This window comes from Molossus molossus, unplaced genomic scaffold (assembly GCF_014108415.1).
Source record: "Molossus molossus isolate mMolMol1 unplaced genomic scaffold, mMolMol1.p scaffold_m16_p_11, whole genome shotgun sequence".
NCBI classification, from domain to species: Eukaryota; Metazoa; Chordata; class Mammalia; order Chiroptera; family Molossidae; genus Molossus; species Molossus molossus.
In genome coordinates, this window is record NW_023425346.1 from 52,784,958 (window position 1) to 52,806,135 (window position 21,178).

The 21,178-nt window shown below is 40.3% G+C and overlaps 1 protein-coding gene and 1 pseudogene across 6 annotated transcripts in view; one reads left to right on the forward strand and one right to left on the reverse strand.

Moving 5' to 3' along the window:
• The window catches only part of CASP10 (caspase 10), a 47,364-nt gene that overhangs the window by 14,713 nt on the left and 11,473 nt on the right, over nt 1–21,178 (reverse strand). The window contains exons 1-5 of one of the 6 annotated variants that reach the window (XM_036254005.1): nt 15,285–15,559; nt 14,421–14,475; nt 12,190–12,543; nt 10,687–10,780; nt 2,224–2,359 (exon numbers count right to left, since the gene is read on the reverse strand). In XM_036254005.1, coding sequence (XP_036109898.1) covers nt 2,224–2,359; nt 10,687–10,780; nt 12,190–12,536 — 577 coding nt within the window. In that variant the 5' untranslated portion in view covers nt 12,537–12,543; nt 14,421–14,475; nt 15,285–15,559. Of the gene's footprint in view, nt 1–2,223; nt 2,360–10,686; nt 10,781–12,189; nt 12,544–14,420; nt 14,728–14,749; nt 14,920–15,030; nt 15,106–15,247; nt 15,560–21,178 lie in introns of those variants that run through there. The other 5 variants (XM_036254004.1, XM_036254002.1, XM_036254003.1 and 2 more) reach the window with 5 other exon arrangements.
• Nucleotides 15,065–15,762, forward strand: LOC118624995 (annotated as a pseudogene).

Sequence of the window (21,178 nt, forward strand, 5' to 3'; positions counted from 1 at the left end):
AGAAAGTGATGTTTGATTAAAATTGACCATTGTGGTCCTGGCCGGTTTGGCTCAGAGGTTAGAGCATCGGCCTGCAGTCCAGAGTCCTGGGTTCAGTTCCCGCTAAGGGCACATAACCTTGGTTGCAGTTTGTCCCCCGGCCCTGGTTGGGTCGTGCGGGAGGCAGCCACTCGATGTGTCCCTTTCACGTTGATGTTTCTCTCTCTCTCTTCCTCTATCTCCCTCCCACTCTCTCTGAACAAAAAATGAAAAAAAAGTCCTCGAGTAAGGATAAAAGTAATAATAATGAAATAAAAAATAAAAAAATTGACCATTGTGAATACAGTGGGGTTTGGTGACTGAATAACCAAAGAAGAGACTTTCCAACCAAGAGTGACTACATGACTGCTCATTTTGAGCCCTGTCTCCAAGAAGAATGGAAGATAAAGCATTCTCTCTTTAACTATCACTATCTTCCATGTCTCTGGGTCTATTTTGTTCATCAGCTTATTTTGTTCATTATATTCCACAAATAAGTGAAATCATGTGATATTTGTCTTTCTCTGCTTGGCTTGTTTCTCTTAGCATAATACTCTCCAGGTCCCTCCTTGTCGTCTCAAAGGATAAGAGATCTTACTTTCCTGTAGCTGCATAGTACTCCATTGTGTATATGTACCACTGCTGTTTTATCCACTCATCTACTGATGGACAATTGGGCTGTTTCCAGATCTTAGCAATTGTAAATAGTGCTACTAAGGACATAGGGGAACATATATGCTTTCTGATTGCTGTTTCAGGCTTCTTAGGGTATATTCCAAGAAGTAGGATCACTGGGTCAAATGGAAGTTCAATTTTTAATATTTTGAGGAAACACCAAATTGTTTTCAATAGTGGCTGCACCTATTTGCATTCCCACCAACAGTGGAGTAGAGTCCCCTCTTCTCCACACCGTCGCCAGCACTTGTTGTTTGATGATTTGTTGATGGCGGCCATTCTGACAGGTGTGAGGTGATACCTCATAGTTGTTTTAATTTGCATCTCTCTGATGATTGAGCATTTTTTCATCTATCTTTTGGCCATTTGTATGTCCTATTTGGAGAGGTGTCTATTTAGGTCCTCTGCCCATTTTTTAATTGAATTCTTTGTCTTCCTTTTGTTGAGTTGTATGAGCACTCTATATTTTGGAAATTAACTCCTCATCTGATGTATCATTGGCAATTATGCTCTCCCATATAGTGGGTTCCCTTTCCATTTTGATGCTTGTTTCTTTTGCTGTGCAAAAGCTTTTCAGTTTGATGTAGTACCATTTATTAATTTTTCCCTTTATTTCTCTTGACTTCAGCATTGTATCTGTGAAAATTCTGCTGTACGTGATGTCTGAAATTTTGTTGTCTACATTTTCTTCTAATATTTTTATGGATTCATGAGTCACATTTAAGTCTTTTATCCATTCTGAGTTTATTCTTGTGTATGGTGTAAATTGGTGGTTTAGCTTCATTTTTTTTTTTTTTTTTGCATGTAGTTATTATCCCCATTTTATAGACATGGAAAGTGAGACATAAAAATGCTAAGGAAACGCCCTGGCCGGTTTGGCTCAGCGGTTAGAGCCAAACCTGCGGTCCGGAGAGACCCGGGTTCGGTTCCCACTAAGGGCACGTACCTCGGTTGCAGTTAGTCCCCGGCCCTGGTGGGTCGTGCGGGTGGCAGCCACTCGATGTGTCCCTTTCACGTTGATGTTTCTCTCTCTCTCTCTGTTCCTCTCTCTCCCTCCCACTCTACCTGAACAAAAAATGGAAAAATGTCCTTAGGTGAGGATAAAAAAACAAAACAAAACAAAACAAAAACAAAAACAAAAAACAAAAAAAAAAAACAAAAAAAAAAATGCTAAGGAAAGGTCCACTGCACCATTAATAAATGGTGTCCTGGCAATCTGACTCCATAGCATAATTCCTATGCTATCCTGCCTTCTCTTTGGTTATTTCATTCTAACAGGTTTCCTATACTCTCACTCCCATATAAGAATGCGAAGAAGATAACTACTTCCCCCCCCTAGAATATAAGTTCCCAAGAGAAGCTTCTGTGTCCAGTACAGAGCATGCATTTAATAAATGAGTTGAACAAATTGAGGAGAGTTCTTGCTTTCCCAAGAGAATATTATCAGAGTGATGAGTAAACATCATACATGACCAATTAGTTTAGTAATTTTCATGATCTGGTGCAAGCAAGTAAGCATAAGTTAGTTACCTTTTTCACATTTGTATTTTTCTATCTTTCTCATAAGATTAGATGCAACAGTTTTGCAGAGATTCTCCAGTAATGTCAGATTATCTGCATCTATTTGAGCTTGTTTCTCTAGATGTTCCAGGAAACTTAGCGAGGTCTGCAAGAAAATCAATGGCGTCACATTTGCTTGCTTAGTGATTATCCATTCATTCATTAAATAGCATGTAGACACTAGGCATCTGGTTTTGCACTGATAAATAAGGTAGGCTGTTTGTCCCATGGGGAGTTTCAATAGTGTGGGGGAAAAGGCATTACCAAGTAAATCTCTATATAATCTGTATTAATACCAGATGATAGATAGATAGATAGATAGATAGATAGATAGATAGATAGATAGATAGATAACCAGGAAGTGCTTGCTATATATTAACCTCAAAAACAACTAAATGAGGTAGATGCTACTATAATCTCCATTTTAAAAATGAAACAAGTGAGGCACAGAGAGATTCAATAACTTGTCCAAGGTCACAGAGCCAATAAGTGTCAGTCAAAGTCTCCTTTATTAACCATTGAGCAGTACTGCCTCTAACTCAGCAGGAAAACAGAGGCATCAAGGAAATGAGAGTAAAATGTTTTTAAATAATTTTCTGTTTTATATTTTAAAAGAAAAATCTCTTAAGTACTCCTGTGAAAAACTGCAAATTGGCTAGTATTATTTCAGTATTGAATTATATAAGGGACAGAAAGCACTAAATCTTTTCAATGATTAAGGCTTCTCAATGTATTAAGCTTGTTTTAAAATAGAGAGGATAAGCAGGAGGAGGAATGGATTAGAGAGAAAATATTGGCAGAAAGATTTAATACTCTGGTAAAGAGATGATTGAGACCTGGTCTAACACTGGTAGTGGAAATGCAGAGGAGGCACTGGATTTGAGAACACATCTGAATTGTAATTTGGTGAGCTTTTTAAATTAAATTTTTTTTTTTTTTTTTAGAGAGAGAGAGAGATAGAAACATCAATCAGCTGCCTCCTGCACTTTCCCAACTGGGGATCGAGCCCGAAAGCCAGGCATGTACCCTGACCGGGAATGCAACCAGGACCTCTCAGCCCATGGGAAGACACTCAATCCACTGAGCCACCACGGCCAGGCAGTAATTTGATAAGTTTTGAAGCTCAGTTGGAAGTGGGTGAAGAAGTGAAGAGTCAAAGATGACATAAATAGTGATACCACTCATTTATTTATTATCTATTTGACATAGCAGGCTTCATACAAGCTGCAGATGGGAGGTAATACTTGAACTGCATCTTGAAGGATGACTAGTCCTTCACTGTCAACATGGAAAAGAACATTCCAGGCAAAGAAAACAATGTGGGGAAAAGGATGACAAACCAAAAATCTGTTCATGCGATGTTTATAGCAGTGCAGCAAGAATAGTTTCATAGGAGTGATGAAAGCTAAAGCCATACTGGAATGCATTGAAACGTGTCCAAGAGTAGAGATAGAGGAGTCAGAGTATGTGTAGACTATTCTCTCAAGAAGTTTGGCAATAGAGAGAAAGAGGAAGTTGGATCAGTAACAGAAGGATGAGGAATTGTTCATTAGAATGTGTGTATGCCTGTGTGCGTTTTCAAAGAAGTCATTCAAAATGCCAACAACCAAGGGAAAGGCCAGAACTACAAACCCACCTAATCAAAAAGGACATTATAAACTTTCAAGAAATTCCACACACAGGTAGAAGAACCAGAAAAAAAAAAAAAAGCAAAGAAGTGTGTGTGCCCCCACCTACAGCACTAGCACACCAAGAGCTTGGCCAGGGAATAAAACAGAAGAGAGGAGTGGAGGATGGACGATTTATCCAGAACTGATTTGCTGCACAAAGGGGTTGGGGAGAACCTTGTACAAGCTGCTGTGGTAGGTCATGTGCAAATGAGCTCTCTCTGAACCTCAAAACAGATGCTCCTATCTTGACAGCATCCTACCAGGAGGAAAAGGGGCTAAGACATAACTCCAGAAGCAATGATGGAAATTCATTATACTTTGTAGAAAGTTTATTAGATATTTATTAAATGACACTTTCTACACATACATACACACACAATTTAAATGAAGGCTGTACACTACTCTAGTTTAAGAACACCACACCCTGTGTTTGGACTTAATACGGTAATCATTTTGTAAGGTGATATAAATGTTGAATCACTATATTGTACACCTGAAACTAATAAAATATTGTATGTCAACTATAATTAAAAATTAATCTGAAGCCTGGCTAGTGTGGCTTAGTTGGCTCAGCATTGTCCTGTGCACCAAAAGGTTGCTGGTTTAATTCTGGTCAGGGCTCATGCCGGGGTTTCGGGCTCAATCCCCAGTAGGGGACATGCAGGAGACAGCTGATGGATGTCTCAGTCTCACATCAATGCTTCTCCCTCTCCCTCTCCCTTCCTCTATTAAATAAACAAACAAACAAAGAAACAAATAAATTTAAAAAAATTTAAATAAAAGAACACCACCCTGTAAAATATTAGCAGGAAGCTCTGAGATGATTTTTGTTTTATTTTATTTTTATTTTTTAATATGTTTTTATTGATCTTTTAGAAGGAGAGCAAGAAGAGAGAGAGAAACAGAAACATCAATGTGAGAGAGAAACACTGATCGGCTGCCCTCTGAACACCCTCCACCAGGGGTGGAGCCTGCAACCCAGGCATGAGCCCTGACAGGGAATCAAACCAGCAACCTTTCAGTGCACGGGATGACACCCAATCCACTGAGCCACATCGGCTAGGCTCTGCTTCCTTTTTTATTTTTATTTATTTATTTTTTTATCCAAATATTTTGTATTGTTTTCATTTTTACTACAAGCAACATAATCTCTTGATTGCTGAAATTAGGTAAAGAACATTTATGAATTCATTGGAAGGATATCCCAATAATATATAACCAATACCCATGAAAATATAGAACTTGGGTGGTTTCCCAGTACCCCAGTATCACACAAGGCTCTTCATAGTCAGACTTTCCAACATTCACACTTTTCTCCAAATCCATGTAATTCCCTGTAGCACTCAAAATATTCATTATGCACTTTTTCTGCTTCCTTTTTTAAAAGCTAGTAGATTCGGGTGTGGTTTCCTTCATATCACCGTTCTGTGTTGATTGCTACACCAATCACCATTGATTTCCTGAAAGTTGAAGGCAACTATAGTGCTATAAGCTTGTGTGAAAGCTATCAAAGAGGAAACCTAGGACACCCTATAAGCATCATTTTGTACCTCTAGCAGGGGTGAGGAACGTCGGGCCTCTGAAATCAGTACCAGCTAATATCACACGCCTCACCAAATTAGCCTGACCAAATATAGCAGGCTAATTTTTAAGTTGATAATTTTGAATGGCCCGAGAATGATGTTATAAATATCCAAATGGCCCTTGGCAGAAAAAAGGTTCCCTATCCCTGCAGAGTGACCCTATGGATTTAGAACCCTTCCTTTTGGGCTGAGGGGTATGCAGACCCTCCTCCAGTGACAGATAGGACATTTATTTCTGTGATCAAATCTTTTGCAATTACAATTGCTGATCATGTAGCCTTACTAAGCCTTGGTATGGAAACTCATCCAGGTTGCTTAAAGATTGTCCTTTATACACTTTAGAAGGCTGGCCTGATCCCAAAGTCCAATAGAGATAAATCTGGATTATCTAAGGTGTATCATTCAGCCACAGTTCTGATGTGAAGAATTAGATCTCCTTCAGAATTTTGCTAGAATCATTTGGGATCCAAGAAGGAAGTGCCGTTTTCCTGAATTTGGCCAGATTATCCCCTACTTCTATGGCACATCTAAACACAATGACTTTTCCTATTACTGTTGTACCAAGTGAAAAAAAAACATAAAATCATTTGGCCATTTGAGCACAAATTTAAAAGCTAATTCAGCAGGGGAGAAATGTTTGGAATGCTCCTGACCATAAAAAGTTTTTGTTGTCCGGCTGGTGTGGCTCAGTGGTTGAGTGTCGACCCATGCACCAAGAGGTTGCAGGTTCGATTCCTGGTCAGGACACATCTCCAGGTTGTGGGCTAGATTCCCAGTGGGGGGCATGCAGGAGGCGGCCAGTCGATATTCTCTCTCATCAATGTTTCTATCTCTCTCTCCCTTTCTCTTCCTCTCTCTCTAAAATTAATAAAGGGAAAAAAATTTTTTTTAAATAAAAAAAAAGTTTTTGTAGCTGCAGATGCCTTCAAGCAGAGGTCTAGGACCTGCAGAAACAGGTGGGAAGAGGCACATCCCCCAGCTTTCCTTAGAGGAAAATCATGGCCGAGTGCTGAGCATATCAGGGACTCCTTTTCTAAATCTCATCCCCTGCCCCATTGTAGGGTGTAAGTACTTCTGTCCATGGCATACGGAAAGGTATACAAATAGAAGGTGGTCTCATTTTATTTAGAAACTGGAAAAATTGTGGGAGGATGTGAAATATTATTTCTCTCTGGGAGAGAATATTAATAGAATAACCTGGAGAGCTTTCAAAGTACAGAAATCTCCTCTAATGTTAAGAAGTTCTGTATTTAAGGTAAATTCTGTCACTTGAGTAGGTAATTGCTTAGAACCAATGCAAACATGAGCATATTAAAGAGCTATTATCTGCAACAAACCCCCTGGCTTTTAATTTAGCCAGAACTTGTGGACCCTTAGGATACATGTGTGTGTTATACAATAGTTCCCCCTTATCTGTGGTGAAATAGGTTCCAAGACCCCCATAGTCACCTGAAACCTTAGATAGTACCAAACCCTATACTGTATATATATATATAGTACTCTTTTTCTCATACACACATACCCATGAAAAGTTTAATTTCTAAATTAAGCACAGTAAGAGATTAACAACAAAAACTGATGATAATATAGAAAAACTATAATAATATGCTCTTAATAATAAAAGTTTTATGAAGGTGGTTTCTCTCAAAATATCTATTTTACATACAGGATACACTAGGCAAAGAGGTGACTCACATCCTGGGCTAGACAAAGCTTCGCAGTGAGAGATTTGATCAAGCTACTCACAGAACAGAGTGCAATTTAAAACTTATGAATGTTTACTTCTGGAATATCCCATGTCATATTTTTAGACTACAGTTGACCTTGAGTAACTGAAATGGCATAAAGTAAAACCATGGATAAGGGGTCTACTATATATATATATATGATGCCGTCTTATTAAGCACTGGTATGGGAACTCATCTGGGTTTCCATACCAGGACTTAATAAGGCTACATTATCTGCAATTGCAATTGCAAAAGATTTCATCACAGAAATAAATTCTTTACCAGCCAGTGGAGGAGGGTCTGAAGAACAAAAATGACCTTTGTAGGGTATTTTACGTTTCCACACATATATATCTAATTGTAGAAAAAGAACCAAATGAAGATTAAAAGAAAATGTAAAGATGAAATAAATAAAATTTTAAAAGACTATACATTGTGTAGTATACAGTGGCTATATACTCTAACAATGGAGATGTATTTCAACCAAAAACGAAGGGAGATAATAGGTGTAGCACATGCAAAATAAATGTTTCAACTGTTATAAATAATCATATTAGAAGTAGAAGTATTAATATTGATGTTCTTAGAGTGTTGTATGTGTATTGTAGAAGAAAACAAATAATAATGTGGCTAATTCTAAAATATCCTATGACATAAGGACCACGATTCTCAGCAAGAAAGAAAGAAAAAGAAACAGATATAGTCTATAAAGTATTCATTAAAAACATGAATTTGACTTAAAAGTAGCAGTATGAATTCATGAAGCATTTTATAAACCACAAAACAAGTACACACACACATTTCCCAGCACTGTTCTTTAGAAAACAACAACAACTAGAAGCAATGAGCATCTTCAGCATCTAGTTTGTAGTCTTGAAATAACATTTCTCATAAGAAGAAGCCAAGAAAAAGAATGGATTCAAGGTCTGGGCAGAAAATGTACAAAATGAACCCGTGACATTTCACCATACCAAGGAAGCCAGCTAAGACCACTAGGGTAATGTAAAAATGACTCAGGAACCAACTTGAAGAGGCTACCACTAGGCAAAAATAGGACAATGTAAGCTTCAATAAGAATAATAACAGCAATAGATTGAAACCCATCAAATATGTTTAAATTTATGAATTCAAATTTATATATTTTTTTATAATGGGTCACTTTCAGAGAATGACAGAAAACTAGTCAATTATCATAAACACTGGGTAAATAAAAGAAAAAGTCTAGGATTTATATATAAACTATATCACCAGATAACCAAATAGTAGACAAGGTAAAAACAAAATTATAGAATTTAAAAATCCTCATTTTGCAACCCTCAAAGAATCAATATATAATACTGTTAAACATCAACAGTTGTTACTATCAAAAAAGAGAGACCCTGGCCAGTCTGGCTCAGTTGGTTGGAGCATTGTCCCATGCACCAAGAGGTGGCAGGTTCCATTCCTGGTCAGGGCACATACCCAGGTTTCAGGTTCGGTCCCCAATCAGGACGCATATGGAGGCAGCCGATCAATGTTTCTCTTTCACATTGATATTTCTCTCTTTCTCTCCCCCTTCCTCTTTCCCTCAGATCAATGGAAACATGTCCTGGGGTGAGAATTAAAAGAGAGAGAGGGAGGGAGAAAATCAGGAATTATGTATTTCCCAATGAAAGAATGTAACACAAGACCACTGTGTTCTTGCCTACAGGATCTAACCTGCGTCTGATAAAGCCTCTGAATTCAGCTGCCAATTTGTAGGAAATGCAGAAGATAGAAGAGCATGCTGCCCTGCACCAAGCACACATATCAGCAAAACCTAGACTAGGAGAAATTCTATGGGCCAATTGTCCTAGGGTTCCTCAACAGATCAGTTGTAAGCAAAAGAAAGGGATTGTGGAAGGGGAGTTTAACTTATAAAGGACACTCAAAATAAAAAATTGGTCAAGACTAAATTGAGGTCTAAGATGCACAGGTATGTGATAAAACCATAAAAAAAAAATTAGAACCTGGTTACTATAAAAGGCAGGACAGGAGTTATTTCTGGGGTTGTGAAGGGTCTGTGACTGGGATGGGGCAAATGGAGGGGTTTCTGGAACAGCTGGCAAAATTTAGTTTCTTGAGCTGGGTGGTGGTTTCAAGGGTATTAGCCATAAAATGATTCATTTAGCTGTATGTTTATTTTGTGTCATTTTCTGTACTACTCACATTTTGGTGTGTGTGTGTGTTTCAAGAATAAAAAAAAAGAAAGAAAGAAAAAGTGTAAAAGAAAAACAAACAATAACAGGAGGCTATCAAAACTTCCAGAGGCTATCTAAGGAAGAAAATTAATAGATTCTGCCAAGGGCAACAAATATGAGAATATTGTAAGTATATCTTTGCATCTCTCCATCGTGGTGATTTAGTTTACCCTGCTGATCCTGCCATTATTCACCGTAAACTCACATAAACAGAAAGTGCTCAGACCATTTCTTTCAGAAGAAAAAAGAAAGGGTTGATTGCATCATCCCATTCTTTCATGCTGTCTTTCACAGCATCATTCCATAACAGAGTCTACAAGATTCTGGGGTTGTAATAATGAGTAGACTCCCCCACCCCCAAGGAACTCACAACCAATCTTTGGAAGAAAAGGATCTCTAGAGATGACCCATCAAAGGATACAAAAGGCTAAAATTCCTCAGGGCTCTGAAAAAGGAAAAAGGAACTAAAAGACTGTGGCCCAAACAGAGAAATAACCTGCTCTGGTCTACAGATCTGACATGAAGAAGCATATTTAATGAATTATTAACATGGTCTTCATTTGACCTACCACACATAACACAGCTTCCCACTCCTTAGTTATTTTTCCAACAAAAAAGTTATTTGTCAGTATCAGTTGATCGGGGAGAATGTGACAAGGGATAGTTAAACATGTATGCACAGGAGCATTGGTGAGGTTCTCATTCATTTGATTTTCACAGAAACCTTACATGGGAGACACTGCGAAATCCACTGAAAACACACCTCAATTAATGTAGACAACGAATGACTAATTTTCACTCTGCCGTTACTTCCTACCTTCTCATTTCTTTGTTGTGCCCTGAACATTTCTGTATCATAAAACACAGTGGATGCCAGTAGCAGTTAATCATTTACTCATGGCTGCTGTGTGTCAAACGCAAGTATAGCCTATGCCATAATGTTCCATGTACATTATTTTCTCTAATCCTCCTAACAATCCTGGAAGGAAGTGGTATGGCATATGAGAAGATGGAGAATCAAAAATGTTCAATCACTAGCCTCACATATGGAGGAGTTGGTTGCAGAACCAGCACTAGAATCCAAGCCCATTAGACATCAAAGTCAATGTTCCTAACCATTGTGTGATACTTTCTCCCGCAAAAAATAAACCATCTTGAAAACCCTTTCCAGCGTCTCCCCAAACACCATTTAAGGCAATGCTCACAAAGACCCCATTCTTTATGACCCACTCACCATCTGGACTTTTGGTAACGACTCCCGCACAAGGAAGATCATGTCCTTTAAGTCCTCTGAGTCGATGTCTTCTGACAGTTCGTAGAGCAGTTTTCTAGGACATATACCCAAAGAGACAAATGAAGCCTCATACTTGCAGAGAACAGCACAGTAAATTGTGTGCTTCTACAAATGTTCTCTCTCATGTAAATTATCACAATCTTGTGAGTAGACAATTAGTAATCCCATTTTATAGATTCAAAAACTAAAACTTTCAGCTTCAACGTAACCTGTTAAATTAAGATAACACAGTAAACAGTAGGGACAGGCCTTCTGATTCCAAGTCCAGTGCTAGAAAAGCATAAAACATAATTTTGGTCTCCCATCACCCAACTCCATTGTAGAAATTCAGGCTTACTTTTTTAGAGGCCCTTGTCAGAGAGAACCTGATGGCAGGCAGTGTAAAGTCCACTGTTGAAAAGGAAGAACATTACCCCAATTTCTAGATAGTCATATAATGAATCAGTAGAAAAAATGAACATTTCTCTCATACATTAATGCCTCTGTATGCCAGAGACCATTCCTCAGTTGTTTAATAGCAAAGTGAAAATAATAATTTTCAGCCCAGCTGGTGTGGCTCAGTGAACTGAACGTTATTCCATGGACTGAGAGGCCCAGTTCAATTCCTGGTCAGGGCATGTGCCAGGGTTGCAGGCTCTATCCCCAGTAGGGGGTGTGCATGCAAGAGGCAGCAGATTGATGTAACTCTCTCACATTGATGTTTCTCTCTCTCTCTAAAAAAAAATCAATAAAAACATATTTTAAAAAAAAAGAAAAAGAAAGAATGATTTTCAGAATTTCCTCGCTGACCCAAGGGTTGTTCAGGTTCTAGGAGCCATTCTGAGTATTAAGGCCTAAAGGACATAATTTCCCAGGCAATTAGATAAAATAACACATCGAAGGCTCCTCCTTTTGAGGTTCTCTGTAGATACATCAGTGGACAATTTAAAGCAGTATTGCCTAAGGTCTGACCATGCTAGGCCTGATGCCTTTATTTTACCTCTGTGTTTCACCCCCATAAATGTAATTGGACATGGCATAAATGATATCCTTCCCTACCCCAGAGACATAGTTTTCACTTTGCTTATTTTGCTCTAAGAATGCATTCTTTTCTCTCAAAACACTGAATATAGGCAGACACACCCAGTGACTCACAGAAGAAAGGCCTGTCTGAGGGTGTGGAGATTGGGAACAAGAGAAGTACAGGCTTGCTACACTGAGATGGGCTTCCCTTGTCAATGAAATACAAAACTAAGTAAAGCCACTGCCAGGCCCAGAGAGTCCCAACCTCTCATTTCCAATAGTACTTAGAGCTGAGAAATCTCCTAGGGTAGATCACTGTAACACCCAAGGAAGTAGATAAGAAAGAGATCTTAATCCCAGTCTCCTTTCAAGGCCCAATGGCCTGAATGAACACTCAATGAACAGAAACTCCTCCTGTCTTGATTATAGACCCCTCCTCACCTGAACAGAGAGACCTTCTTTTGGGTGGGCAACAATCTCTTTACTTGCTCTTTGGTGCAGTTGAGGTATTTCAACAGTGAGCTATGCTGCATGATACAGAGGAGTTCCGCTAGGAGGAAGGGGTCTTTCTCACTCAGAAGGTCTTCTGTCATGAGATGATCAAAAATGTCCAAGGCTGACCTGGACCTCTCCAGCTTCTTGTGGGAGACGAAGTCACGGCAGAGAAACTTTAATTTTTCTACCGCTTGATCCCCTAGGTTTGAATCAATATTCAGAAGCCTTCTGCGAAAGTTCCCTATACCATTATCATCTGAACTGGAACTCCTGCTTTGAACTTGAAATGACATGGCCAGTCTGAAAAAGACAGAAAAGTAGGGTAGCACATTAAAGAGTAAAGACACATGTCACCTCCCAGACCCTCTCCTGGTTTCAGCCTCCTCCATTATAGGCATTAGACTTTTCTAGAAGTGCTGAAAAATAAAAATCACTGAAATAAAAATAATTATGCAGTTATTTCAAAAACCAACAGCCTAGAAAATTTGACCTCAACACTTGTATGTTAACTCTTTAGAAGGTCTGGAGGGAACCTTTTTCAGAATTCATTTACCCTGGGGGGATGGGGATGTGGGTGTCAATGTGGTAAAAGAGGAGAAATATCTATAACAAAAAAAAAAGAATTCATTTACTCTGACTTCTCTGAAATCAAAATGTCCCCCATAGAAGCGAATTAAATGGAGGAAAACAGCACAATAGCTCCCTTTGGAGTTTGTCTTCTGGTTAAAACTCTTTTTTTTTTTTTAATTTATTTTTTTATTGATTGATTTTTAGAGCGTGCATGCGCGCAAGAGAGATTGACTTGTTATTCTACTTATTTATGCATTCATTTGTTGCTTCGTATGCACACTGACTGGGGATCACACTCGCAACCTTGGAGTAACAGGAAGATATTTAACCAACTGAGCTACCTGGCCAGGACCTGGTTGGAGCTCTTAAGTCATTCCCACCAAATGACAGAAATAGCGCTTAGATTTATGCCTCACATTTTAGAAATAAAGCAATGTAGGGGGGGGGTAATATTTCTGAACTACCTACCAACCCAAGGACCGCGAGGTAACCTTGCTAACTATAATGGGACAGGTTTCTAAACCACAGAAAGAGCAGCCATAATCCTAGATTCCAGAAACAGAGGGAGGTTTTAGACAACGGTTGCTCAAATCAATATAGAAAGTCACAAATTAACCAAGTCAATATTTTCACATGGCCAGTTCATAAACTGTGGTATTTTCTATACTAAATTCCATTCTAATAAGAGGAGCAAAAAATTGATACAATTTTTCAATGTAGTATTATTCATAATATAACAAGGTATGTGTTCACTATGCAAGACTTGGCTATTTAGAAGCAAGAAACTACTTTCTAAAGGAAAGAGAACATAGCAAAAACAAAACAGCAATAACAAAGAGTGCTTATATCTAGGTGGCATAATTACACAAAGTATAAATTTTCTTCTGGGCTCCTGCCTGAGTTTCTTAAGTCTTATGCAATGAACATATATTACTTTTATATATAAAAGTAATATTTACATATAAATATTTTGCCCTGGCCAGTTTGGCTCAGCGGTTAGAGCGTCGGTCTGCAGTCCAGAGAGACCTGGGTTTGGTTCTCGCTAAGGGGACGTACCTTGGTTGCAGTTTGTCCCCGGCCTTGGTTGGGTCATGTGGGTGGCAACTACTTGATGTGTTCCTTTCACATCGATGCTTCTGTCTCTCTCTCTCTCTCTCTCTCTCTCTCTCCCTCCCACTCTATCTGAACAAAATATTGAAAAATGTCCTCGAGTGAGGATTAAAAAAAAAAGAAAAAGGAGATTTTAAAAATCTCATTTTAATGTGATCACCCAAGGACGTTTCCCTTCAGCAACCTCATCATATGAGAAACCAAGTAGTTGGTTTCTTGGAGACATCTTCCTATTCTAACACATCACACATTTTCCTCAAGATCCTAAATCTCTAGCTTTGGTGGGTCAGCCAGACTTCTTATTTGTAGACTGGCATATTTTGGCCAGTAAAAGGCTGTGTCGAAGCCTTCCTGAGGCTTTTTAAACTTTCATTTTCCCTGGGAAGGCTAATCAATCCAGGTAGAAATAGTGCCATTACTGAAAATAAGAGTTTTTGCAAGTTTCTACAATAGAAGCAAGGAAAAAATGCTGCAGGGGAAAGGTGTTAATTACATACCTTCAAATCAGAGTCCACAGATCTTCTGGAAGTAAGTGGTTCTTGGGGAAATTGCCTAAAAACAAAGTTTTAAATAAATTAGAATCCTTCGAGTGCTCCAAGTTCCAAGAAAGCTCCCATTTACGTGGGAAACAAACTCAACTTGTTGCTGGCTGTGCTAAAAGAAAACTGGATTTCAACTTCCTGCTGATGTCATTGCTGCCTTCCTTTCCCCTTCCCCCTTTTCTGGCATTAGGATAATCCTGATAAACAGCACCCCCTAAAGGCAGATATACAGTTTTCCCACTGTAGAGCTCAGGATTTTCCCAGGGAAAGCCAAGGGCTCTTACAAATGAACTCCTGGAAGGCACTAAGGGTTCTTGCCTTCCCCTTGGGTTACTCTCCTCGGTAAATCATGAAGGAAAGTGTCAATTTTTCCAACTCTCTCCTTCCCCCAAATCACTTAAGCTTTAAAATAAAACCCAAAAGCTCATGAATAGCAGGCAGCCATCTTAATCTTTTCTCAGTAAGTCCATATACAAATAAACAACAAAAAAATTTAAGGCAAAAAAGAAGAAGAGGAGGAGGAGCTGAAATATACGCCAATCTGAGGTATTTGCAAAGAACTCACATGACAGTAAACAAAACTGGAGCCGGGGCTGGCCATGCGCGGTGGGCGCCCGGCTGTGGGCCTGGCGCTGGCGTGGCAGCCTGCCCGGGAGCAGGGCGTCGCCCTGCGCTGGAGCGCCGATTGCGTGGCCGAGTCCTTTTGGCACCAACAGCATTTTATATCAGCGTGGCATTTATCCAGCTGAAACCTTTACTCGAGTGCAGAAATATGGACTCACCCTGCTTGTAACCACTGATCATGACCTCATGAAATACCTAAACAACGTGGTGGAAAAGATTGGTTGTAGAAGTGCTCAGTGCAGAAACTGGGGGTGGTCATCGTGAACACTGGTAATGGGGGGGTCCTCGAGAGATGGCAGTTTGACATTGAGTGTGACAAGACTGCCAAAGATGACAGTACACCCAGAGAAGAGCCTCAGAAAGCTATCCAAGATGAATCCGCTCGGTGATCAGACCGATCACAGCTACTGTGACATTTCTGCCACTGCTGGAAGTTTCCTGTTCATTGGATCTGCTGATCTACAAAGATCTGGTTGTACCTGAAAAGTGGGAAGGGTCAGGACCACAGTTGATTACCAATTCTGAGCAAGTCCGCCTGCTTTCCTTCACCACTATCATCCACAAAGGAAACAGCATGGTGGCCTACAAAACCCCGTCCACGACCGAGGATGCGCGGATGCTCAGACGTGTTTCCCGAAACCACGTCAACTGTATTCATGTCCTGTTTCACTGAGTAATTTTTAGATGGAGAACTCTACAGTATAATTTACTGAGCAGTGCAAGGTGTTCCATTTTTTGGCACCTGTTTGGCTTTCCATAGGGTTGGTGTCATTTTTGCACACTGTTCAAAGAGATCCAGCAGATAACAAAAGCACTGTCAATCCCTTTGAAGGTGGTAACTGGAGATGGAAAACTTTTGCTATAAAGCTAAATGCCTTCCTAAACCATCTTGGTCAAGTAGCTTGACTCAGAGTATAGGTCAATGTGAAACAGCAAATAAAGTCTGAATATTCAGAACCTTTGTTTAGTCCTAAAGTAACTGATAATCCACAAACACAAAATATTCCTAGAAGGTTCTTTTGCCATTTATTTCATTTGTATAGTTTCCCTGTTGACAAAGATCTCCAATTTTTTTATTTTAATGTATATAATTTACATTTACAAAGCTGTCCCCATTTCTACTGTTTAAATCTGGTAATACAAAACTCTTAATGTCTTTCTGTGTTTTATAAAATCAAGCTTTAAATGACAATGATAAATAAAGTTAAATGTGTATGTTTAAAAACAAAAACATAAACTGTAGACAAAATTGATGAAGTCTCTGCCCTCAAGCACATTCAGTCCAGCAGGAGACTTTGAAGACATTATTTCTAAGAATAAAAATAATACCTAACATTTATATCACAATTACTATGTGCCGAGCATGCTTTATTCACTTAATCATCCCAAGTCTCTAAGAGAAATACTATCACCACGATTCCTCTTTTAAGAATGAAAACTAAGACACAGAAAGGTTAGGCAATTTGTCCAAGGTCACACAGTGAGCAAATAGGAAAGCCAAAACTTAAACCAGCACGTTTGGCTCTAAATCACTACACTATAATTCAGCTAATTCAAATGTACTGAGTTCTGGGAAGCAGTACAGAATCTTAGAAAGATATTTATCTCTGAAAAAAGGTAGAATTTATGATGTTTTATTAGCAAGTGTGTTAAAGTGCCATTTCCAGATCCTAGGCATCATCCAGAGAACTTCTGTGTTTAAGAAAAATTAGCTCTAGTGGTGATGGTTGCACAACAATAAAAATGTACTTAATGCTACTAAATTGTACCCTTAAAAATGGTTAAAATGAGGCTTCCAATCAAGATGGCAGCATAGGTAAATGTGGTACTTGCATCCTCCCACAACCACATCAAAATGACATCTAGCCTTGGCCAGTTTAGCTCAAAGGTTGGAGCATTAGCCTGCGGTCTGAAGAGACCCGGGTTTGGTTCCTGCTAAGGGCACGTGCCTCGGTTGCAGTTTGTCCCTGGTCCTGGTTGAATTGTGTGGGTGGCGACCACTCGATGTGTCCCTTTCACATCAATGTTTCTCTCTCTCTCTCTCCCTCCCATTCTATCTGAACAAAATATTTTAAAATGTCCTCGGGTGAGAATAAAAAAAATTTTTCATCTAAACTACAGAACAACCAACATTCAGAACCACCAGAAATCTAGCTAAATGAAAGTCCTGCAACTAAGGATTAAAAAAAAAAGCCACATTGAGACTGGTAGAAGGGGTGGAGATGCAGAACAGACTGGTCCCACACCCACATGTGGTAGATAAAAATCAGAAGGGATATCTCAGATGCTGCAGAGATCCTCCCTGAGGAGCAAGGAGTCTCAGCCCCACACCAGCTCTCCCAACCCCCGGCTCAAGGTTCTAGTGCCAGGAAGAGAAGTCCCCATAATTGCTGGCAGTAGATACCAGTGGGGATTTTGGCTGAGTGAGATAGAGGACTTTTGGAATCCCAGACAGTTTCTCTTAAAGGGTCCACTTATGGACTTACTCAGATTCGTTCCCTCTGATCTCCAACATTGGAGCAATAGCTCGAAAGGCACCAGGCATATACAGGGAGAAACTGAATTGTCCCACATCAGGGCCAGAGCTGGAGGTGGAGCTTTCTGCCAAACAAAAGTGCTGGCAGAGGCCATTGCACCCTCCCCAACAGGGCTACAAGGTAGGTGCCAAATCTGAGTCTCCATCCACCTGGCTAACACTGTTAGCCCTGCCCAGGTGATTCCCTGGGACCTTGCCCTGCCCAAATTGTGGGCCCAAACCAAACTGTTTCCAGTGGCTTTTCCATCAGATGGCTTGTCTTGGCTCATGCTTCAGACTTTCCTAAAATTTATCAAACAAGTAGAATCTGGCCTCAGTGTGCTTCATACCCTAAGCCCAGCACTAGCCGCAGCCAACATTGGTTCACGGCTTGGTCTTGCCTTGGCACCTCCACGCCCGGCATAAGTAGTAACCACCTTCAGATCACTTTGTAGCTCATGCTGAGTGGCCCCAAGCATAACATAGGCAGTGGTTGACCTTGGCCTACATTTCCTGGGAGGCCCCAGAGGCAGAAAACCTGGTAGACTGCTTCAGACCATGTGGAAGCACCAGCCAACCTGCACTCAAGGGGCAGACTCAGTGCATAACAAAGGCTGGGGAAGAAGAGCTGCGGCTTCCTTGTTTCGGTCAACTCCAAGCACAGCCAGGCCCTTCCAGCTTCCACACGTACAGGACTCATTTCCCATCTAGTTTCATGAGGAGCCACACAGGTCCTCATCCAAGAACACACTCAGCAGGACTTCCGGTCAAGATGGCGGGTAGGTAAACACGGTATCACATCCTCCCACAAGCACATCAGAGTTACAACTAAACTACAGAACAACCATCATTCAAAATCACCTGAAATCAAGCTGAATGGAAGTCCTACAACTGTGAAATTAAAGAAGAAGCTGCATCGAGACTGGTAGGAGGGGCAGAGGCAGACGGGCTGGTCCCACACCCACGTGTGGGGGATAAAAATTAGGACACCAAGACTGGGAAGGTCCTCCCTGAGGACTGAGGGGTCCCTGTCCCACACCAGGTGCCCCGCTAGGGTTCCAGTGCCAGGAAGAAAAGTCCCCATAACTTCCGGCTGCAAAAACCAGTGGGAACTGAGGCTCAGGGAGGCTGAGGCGGCTGGAGCCCCAGACAGCTCCTCTTAAAGGGCCCGTGCATGGATTTATCAGACTCACTCCCTCTAAGCTTGGGGGGGAGACAGCTCGAAGGGCACCAGAGACATACAGGGAAGAGTTGAGTTGTTTGGCATTGGAGCAAGGACTGGAGATGGGGCTTTCTCCGGGACAAATGTGCTGTCAGAGGCCTTTGTTCCTTTGGCGAGCACTTCCCTTGGGCAGCAGACAGCCACCATATCTGGGAGTCCAGCAACCTGGCTCACACTGGTTGCCCCGCCCTGGTGATTCCCTGAGGCCCTGCCACACCCAACTTTCAGGCCCACCCAAGTTGTTGCCAGTTGCTTAACCATAGGATTGGCCTGTCTTGGATCCTGCTTGAGGTTTTCCTAAATTCTTTCAAACAAGCAGCATCTAGTCTCAGCTAGCCCCATACCTCTCGTTAAGTAATACATAGAAACAAACACAGGGAGGCAGCCAAAATGAGGAGACAAACAAACATGTCCCAAATGAAAGAACAGAAAAAAATCTCAAGGAAGAAAACTAACTGAAATGGAGATAAGCAACCTAACAGATGCTGAGTTCAAAGTACTGTTTATAAGGATGCTCAATGAACTTAGTGAGAACCTCAGTGAACTTAGTGAGGGCCTCAAGAGCATAAAAAAGGACCAGTCAGAAACGAAGGAGACACTAACTGAAATAAAGAATAATTTACACAGATTCAAAAGTAGAGTAGGTAAAGCCAAGAAGCAAACCATTGATTTGGAATCTAAGGAAGCAAAAAACACCCAATCAGAACAGCAAAAAGAAAAAAGAATCCAAAACAATGAAGATAGTGTAAGGAGCCTCTGGGACAACTTCAAGCATGCCAACATTCGCATCTTGGGGGTGCCAGAAGGAGAAGAGAGAGAACAAGAAATCAAAAACCTATTTGAAACAATAATGGCAGAAAACTTCCCTAACTTGGTGAGGGAAACAGACATACACATCCAGGAAGCACAGAGAGTCCCAAACAAGATGAACCCAAAGAGGCCCACACCAAGACACATCATCATCAAAATGCAAAAGGTTCAAGATAAAGTGAGACTCTTAAAAGCAGCAAGAGAAAAGCAGTTAGTTACCTACAAGGGAACCCCCATAAGACTGTCAGCTGATTTCTTTCTCTTTTTATTTATGATTATTATTTTTTTAATCTTTATTGTTGAATGTATTACAAATGTTCCTCATTTTTCCCTCATTGACCCCCTCCTCCCCACTCCAGACACCCTCCTCCCCTCTCCCAACCCCCTCCACCTTTTCCCACACTGTTGTCTGTGTCCATTGGTTATGCATATAAGTTCTTTGGTTTATTTCTTCCCATCCCCCAACCTCCTTCTCTTTGTGGTTTGCCAGTCTAGCAACCAAATTGTTCTTATTAATACCTTCACCTTTTTCACTCATTCCCCCAACCCCCCTTCCCATCTGGCAAGCAACAAAATGTTCTATGTATCTACAAGAATGTTTCTGTTCTGCCTGTTCATTTTGTTTGTAGATTCCATTGTCGATAGATATGTATTCATTGCCATTTTGTTTGTTTGTATATTTTATCTTTTTATTCAAAAAGACCCTTCAACACTTCATATAATAATGGTTTGGTGCTGATGAACTGCTTTAACTTTTTCTTGTCTGGGAAAGTCTTAATATGGCCATCGATTCTAAATGACAGCTTTGCAGGATAGAGTAATCTTGGTCGTAGGTTCGTGCTTTTCATCTCTCTGAATATTTCTTGCCACTCCCTTCTGGCCTGCAAAGTTTGTTTTGAGAAATCAGCTGACAGTCTTATGGGAACTCCCTTGTAGGTAACTAACTGCTTTCTCTTGCTGCTTTTAAGATTCTCTCTTTGTCTTGAACCTTTTGCATTTTGATGATGATGTGTCTTGGTGTGGGCCTCTTGGGGTTCATCTTGTTTGGGACTCTCTGTGCTTCCTGGATGTGTATGTCTGTTTCCTTCACCAAATTAGGGAAGTTTTCTGCCATTATTGTTTCAAATAGGTTTTTGATTTCTTGTTCTCTCTCTTCTCCTTCTGGCACCCCCAAGATGGCGATTGTTGGCACGCTTGAAGTTGTCCCAGAGGCTCCTTACACTATCCTCATTGTTTTGGATTCTTTTTTCTTTTTGCTATTCTGATTGAGTGTTTTTTGCTTCCTTAGATTCCAAATCAATGATTTGCTTCTTGGCTTTACCTACTCTACTTTTGAATCTGTGTAAATTATTCTTTATTTCAGTTAGTGTCTCCTTCGTTTCTGACTGGTCCTTTTTTATGCTCTTGAGGCCCTCACTAAGTTCACTGAGGTTCTCACTAAGTTCATTGAGCATCCTTATAAACAGTACTTTGAACTCAGCATCTGTTAGGTTGCTTATCTCCATTTCAGTTAGTTTTCTTCCTTGAGATTTTTTCTGTTCT